This window comes from Epinephelus moara, unplaced genomic scaffold, assembly GCF_006386435.1.
Source record: "Epinephelus moara isolate mb unplaced genomic scaffold, YSFRI_EMoa_1.0 scaffold515, whole genome shotgun sequence".
In the NCBI taxonomy this organism is placed as follows: domain Eukaryota; kingdom Metazoa; phylum Chordata; class Actinopteri; order Perciformes; family Serranidae; genus Epinephelus; species Epinephelus moara.
In genome coordinates this window covers 2,865-9,116 of record NW_026082449.1, presented here as the reverse complement: position 1 = coordinate 9,116, position 6,252 = coordinate 2,865, and the positions used below count along the sequence as shown (strand labels likewise).

The 6,252-nt window shown below is 40.7% G+C and overlaps 2 gene segments (V, D, J or C); one reads left to right on the top strand and one right to left on the bottom strand.

Moving 5' to 3' along the window:
- Nucleotides 1–2,285: 2,285 nt before the first annotated feature.
- On the bottom strand, nucleotides 2,286–2,872 carry LOC126387496 (Ig kappa chain V-III region PC 2154-like). The segment is given in 2 exon segments: nucleotides 2,286–2,623; nucleotides 2,716–2,872. Coding segments are annotated over 2 exon segments (375 nt in total).
- Nucleotides 2,873–3,359: 487 nt separating this feature from the next.
- LOC126387495 (Ig lambda-3 chain C region-like) lies at nucleotides 3,360–4,853 on the top strand (the record flags this gene model as incomplete). The annotated part of the segment is given in 2 exon segments: nucleotides 3,360–3,504; nucleotides 4,332–4,853. Coding segments are annotated over 2 exon segments (474 nt in total), but the record flags the coding sequence as incomplete, so codon positions are not given.
- Between the last annotated feature and the right edge of the window lie 1,399 nt (nucleotides 4,854–6,252).

Genomic DNA, 6,252 nt, shown 5'->3' with positions numbered 1-6,252 from the left:
AGAGGTTGAACGTCCTGAGGACAAATCCAAGCACGCATCCCGTCACTACAGCGAAGACCGAGAGCGTCAGCAGGCCATTCCTCTTGCAGTAGTCCCGCACGTACTCCCTGACTTTCAACGTTGTCCTGCTCCTCAGCATCTTCTTCAACCATTCCATAATGATTCAGGCTCAACTCGTATCCCAGCGGGCCCCCCCTCCCCCCTGAGTGACTGCAGGTATCCGAATCTCCTGAGTGAATGAGGTAGATGAGTGTGTATCCCACAGGATCCGAGGGATGTGATCAAATGTGGGTCCTGTCTCACAGTGAGGAGCTCATCCAGACTCCAGAGAGGAAGTGTTGACGGACTGGTTCCTGGTAAAGCATTGCCTAAAAGGATTATCCCTATCCCATGCTATCAGAGGCTCCTCTCAGGCTTATTAAAGAGGCTCAGCCCTGATTAGCTCCTCCATTCATAGGTCATTATGAGTTATTACTACCCGCCTCCCAGTTATCCCATTCATAAAACAGGTGCTTGCACTTTTACCTCTGTGACTTGAAACACCAGCTTTTATCACCTACATCCTCCAATCCATCATGTTCTGGATTCATTTGACTGAATGACACTCATAAAACAAAAAATATTAATAGCATTTATAAATAGGAGAAATCTAAACAGCGTTTGATTAAATGATCACTGCGACACCTGTTGCTTTCTAAGGACATGATAGTGGTGGATTTTGATTTCACTAGGAGTCAGTGAAGGAGTTGCACTGTATGGGCAGGATTACCCAAGGGTCAGAGGTCATGAGTAAGACACCAGCATCAGTCCTCTGTGTTCAGAACATGCCATGACACTTGTCCTTTGATCTCACCGTGACGTCGGGCTGTGTCGTCCGTTCAGAGAACAGGGCGGGCACTGAGAGGTCTTAACGTCAGGACTGTGCTTTTTAATCGGCAAATAATGCCTTGTTGGCCCAAACAAGCAGCCTCAAAGGAATTTGGAGGTGTCGGCGTAAACTTAAATCCTGCAGGCTGACGAGGAGGATGCGTTTACACTCTGCAACGAGACAAATGATCACTGCCACGCTAACCTGCTGTGCATTTTTATTTCAGCAGAGTTAAATCACAAAAACATGGAACCTGATTTATTTATTCATGTAGCCTGTGGCTAATAGGAAAATAATGGGTGGGATATCAGCTACAGTACCAAGAGCGCTGGTAACAGAAATCATGGCATGCAATGGATATTAGCTGCCTAAGTTGTGTCTATGTCTAATCTCACGTGTTGTTTGCATGTCTTGTTAATTCTGTAGTCGACCTGCGTCTGCTGTCGTCACAGCGTCTATGCTGACCTGGGAACGGATCCAAAGTTGACTCTCTCCTGTCCAACAATGTCTGCCTACGTCACCTGTAACCAATCCAATAACATTTAATCCTTGTCTTGAACAATGCAAGCAGCAAGTTCAACAGCCGCAACTGCAGGGACACATGCAACACATTTGCCTCTGTTTTATCTGTCAAGTTTCTTTCCTGCTAAATCTTTAAAAGCAATAAACCCCCAAATTAGTTTAAAGGTCCAGGATTTAGGAGGATGTATGGGCAGAAATGGAATATAATGTAATAAGAATGTTTTCTTTAGTGTATAATCATCTGAAAATAAGAAACACTCTGTTTTTGTAACCTTAAAATGAGCCAATTATAACGTAATAGGGAGCAAGTGCCGAGCCATGTTGCACTGCCATGTTTCTAAGGCAGCCCAGAAAGGACAAACCAAACTCTGGCTCTAGACAGGACCATTAATGTTTTCACATCTACCACCATATTAGCAGCCCCTCTGCAACATGCGGCACTGGTGAGGCACTGAGTTTTATCATGGAACGGTTGTATTCAGTGTTTTTAGCAGGTGGCGAGTTAGCGGCCCTTCTATGATAAGCTGAACAGCGTCAGAAAAGCTAATTTTCGACATGAAACTGCTTTATTCAGCATTTTTACCAGTTTAAATCACTGGGTCTGATTGCTTTAGAGAGGAAGGGATTTGGCTCATGGTAAAACCTCCTGAACAATGAAGCCTGAATTCTAACAGGGAGTTCAAGCTCGGCTCACAGGAGAAATTTCAGCTGATGGCAATCTGTAATCCTCATCTGCGAGATATCACTAAATCTTACATGTTACACAATGTGCTTGGTGAGGTTACTGTCAGCTCTGTGTTCAGTGGTCTGTGTCAGAGTCTCTTCCTCTTCAGCAGCTGCAGTCGCTTCCTGCTGTAACAGCTCAGTGTCTCTGCAGTCTGACTGAGGGAGGTTTTTGTACCACCATAAATCACTGTGTGAACACCCAAGCACTGTCGATGTAGTGTGCACTCTGACAGTAATAAACTGCTGCATCTTCAGTCTGAACTCCACTGATGGTCAAAGTGAAGTCAGAGCTGCTTCCACTGCCACTAAACCGAGCTGGTGTTCCTGATTCGTGTGTGCTCACATATTTTATTAGGAGCTTTGGAGGCTGTCCAGATTTCTGTTGATACCAGTGCATATAATCTCCATTATAAACATCTTGGCTGGTCTTACAGGTGAGAGTGACAGTGGATCCTGGAGTAAATGTCACCACTGGAGGCTGAGTCACAGTCACCTGAGCGCTGCATCCTGCAGACAAAAACAAATCATTCATTTATCAGCAGAAATCAATGAGAGAAAAGGCAGCACATCATGTTTGAAATGTTGCTGAGTGAATGAACCTGTGAAACAGCAGCAGGCCAGCGTCCAGATGAGGATGGTGATGAGAGTCATGGTGCTTGTGCTTTCTGCTGTGTTGACTGACACATCTGAGTCCTGCAGTGTTGAACTCACAGGACTATAAACCTTCTCACTTCACTGGAGGATCAGCTGACCATGCAAAGCCTCCTCTCTATGGAAATCATTTCTCTGCTCTCAACAGACTCAAGGCAACGTGGGACACAAAATCAGGAGGAATACTGCTTGGATTTACACCATCTATCATCTTAATGGAAAAGAAGAAAAGATTTATATTACAAGTGCAGTTGAGGATTTAAGGAGAAGTTTGTGTTCACTGTGCTTGGTATGATATGTCTGTTTGTCTGCCTTTCATTTACTCACAGGGTTTAATGGAGATAAATTATATGTTTATATTCATTTTAATATTAGTTTGAAATCATTATTATTTAAAATGCATCATGGGTATTTGACCATGTATTAACTGATATAAAACTGTGAAGAAAAATGACTTTTTTTTACAAACAGACTGTAATCATTTCTCTGTCAGGTGTAGAAAAGTAAAGAAAAACTCAAGAAATAATCTTTATTTATACAATATTTTCATTCCATGTCATTAAAGAAGCTTTGTAGATTCAGTAAAGTTTAATTTTCTCTCTGTAATTATAAAAATCAGAGAGTATTTTCAGTGGATAGATGCTTGTTCACAGTGCAGGAGGTTTTTGTACGGCCACTTAATGAGTTTGTATCACTGTGGCTCACTTTTGGTGGAGGAACCAAACTCGTCGTTGACTGTAAGTACCAGAGATTTTATTTCATTTAATTCAATATATAGCCGACAGAACTATTTTCAAGTATTGAATGAGACTCTGATCAAATTCAGTGTTTGTATGTTGATGATATTTTTTTGTTTTTGATCAATCTGATGAGAAATTGTGGAAACCAAAATTATCTCAGCATTTTCTTTATTTAAATTTAAAATGGAAAACCATAAAATAACAATTTTCTTATTTTTTTCATGGTAATATTGAATTTTTCTCTCTATTTAAAAATGTCTAAAAGTGACAGTTGTTCAAATATGACCTTGAACGCTCAAAAAAAATTGTAAGTAGTTGTTTTTTTATTCATTAATTTGGAAAATATATTTCCAAAAAATGAATTATAATCTGATGTGGATTCTGTTAAACACAAAGATGTTTTTCTCAGTAAATGCAGTTTATCTTTGTGTTCACGGTTCATTCATTTTCCATGTAGTGAAAAGGAAGTGAAAGAGACAGATGACAAAGGTTTTAACTGTATTCACATGAGTGTTTCAGCTCTGTCAGTTTCAACAGAAGAAAATCATCACAGGGACGAGTTATTCACTGTCACACATTATGAAACACATATGAAGATGTCATCAATAATCATTATCAATCAAGCTTTTTAGTCTCACTTGAATCATGTGGCTGATGGTCTGATACTGAGTGATTTATGAGTGCAACAGCAGCACAAGTTATTCTGTTTGATTTGATCAAATGTAAGAAATGAGCAGGATGTGATTTTTCTTTATTACCAAGCCTTCACTCTCATTCCTTTGTCTTTTCTCCCCCCTCTCCTCCCCCCTCTCTGTCTCCTCCAGTGGGTGTGGTGCGGCCCACCCTGACCGTCCTCCCCCCCTCCAGAGAGGAGCTGCAGCAGGACAGTGCCACACTGGTGTGTGTGGCCAGCGGGGGCTTCCCCTCAGCCTGGAGGCTGGGCTGGAAGGTGGGGGGCAGCAGCAGCAGCAGCTCCTCAGGGGTGTCACACAGCCTGGAGGTCCTGGGGAGGGACGGCCACTACAGCTGGAGCAGCACCCTGAGCCTCCCTGCAGACCAGTGGAGGAAGGCGGGCTCAGTGAGCTGTGAGGCCAGTCTGAATGGACAGAGCCCTGTCACTCAAAGCCTGGACCCTGACCGCTGCTCAGAGTAGAGAAACAACAGAGTCTCTGCTCAGTCAAATTCTGCTTTTACAAACAAATCCAACCTGCTGTAATTAACATGTGATCTGCTGCCATTCTGCTTTCATGTGACTTCATGTCTTTATTTGAACATTTATACATTGTTACAGTCACATGCTGTCGTCTTTGAGGTTTTGAAACAGAAATAAATATTTCATGCACTTATGTCTGCTGGTCCTTTTTTGTTGTTTCATTTCTTAAGTGTGGATGAAGTTAAAATGAATCATTGCTGGGTTTGGTTAAATATCTGCTGCTGCTTCTTTCATGGAGGAACAAAAACTGCATTGAAACCTTTTGCTGGGGAAAAGTATAGAAATCTATTATTAAAGTAAAACATGCACTGAAATAAATGAAAAAAAGCATCAGCACTTTAATTTAAAGAAATAAAGAACATTATTGTCAAGAAAATCACAGCAGCATAAGATTTGTAGTCGTAGTTATGTTTGGCTGACTGACTTCAACATCACTGTTAAGAACATGAGTCAGAAATATTCTACTGAGAAAGGTTAGACAGGTATAGTGTTATAATATTAAAGCTGTACAGCAAAGAAATGACCAAGTTATCCTGGTAATATGATAATATAATAATCATTTTGTATATTACAAACTCTTCATACATGAGGACTGTCCAAATTAGTCCTTTTTACTACTCACTTCACTGGAGGATCAGCTGACCATGCAAAGTGTCTGTATGAAAATTTTCCATAATGACAAAGAAGAAAATGGACATTGGATGAAGAACTGTCACTAAGTTTCTCCCAACTTTTTTACATTTGATCCAAATATTCCAAAACACTGACATTTATTGAGGCCTGCTGTGACTGATACCATATTCATGTGTTAAACTTTAGAATCTTATGAATATCAACTAATGATTAAAAGCTGTTTAAGTTCATTTTTGCTACATGTGTGTTCAGTGTTGTGTGATGGAGGTTTTTGTACTTCTTAACCAGCTTCAATCACTGTGTTACAAATTTAATGGAGGGACTAAAATCATTATGAATAAAAAATGTTGCAGTGATAAATAACATGATGAAGTTTGCTGGACTTTTAATCTGTGGACAGTGTTCAGACATTAACTGGTTTGGAGACTTCCACTGAGTTTCCTTTCTGTGTTAATGGACTGAAAATCACAGAATAGATTCTTTTTCTTCATGTTTTGTGCAGCTGTCAGTAGAGACACTGTTAAATATGTTTTGATATCAGTGAGTCCAACCAGAATGTAACTTTCCCAGCTTCCTCATAAAGAGACTGAATGAAGTGACAAGAATATAAGTTTCAAACTGTATATGGAAGAGCGTCTGTGAGTCTGTTTCAGTTTTATTTACATTCATTGTGGTTCTGCTTGATGACTCTTGTGTTGTGTTCACTGGACCAGTTCTCCTCATCACAGTCTCTTCACCAACCCTCTGCACCTGCAGCAGGCCGTTTTCACTTCAGTCAAGTCAGTAGAGGCTACATCTCCCTGTGGACTGATGAAGAACATGGAGAAACTTTTGACTCTCTGTTCCTCATCTCTCTGCTGTTTCTGTCTATGAAAAGTTTCTCAAAAGTCTTTGTGCTC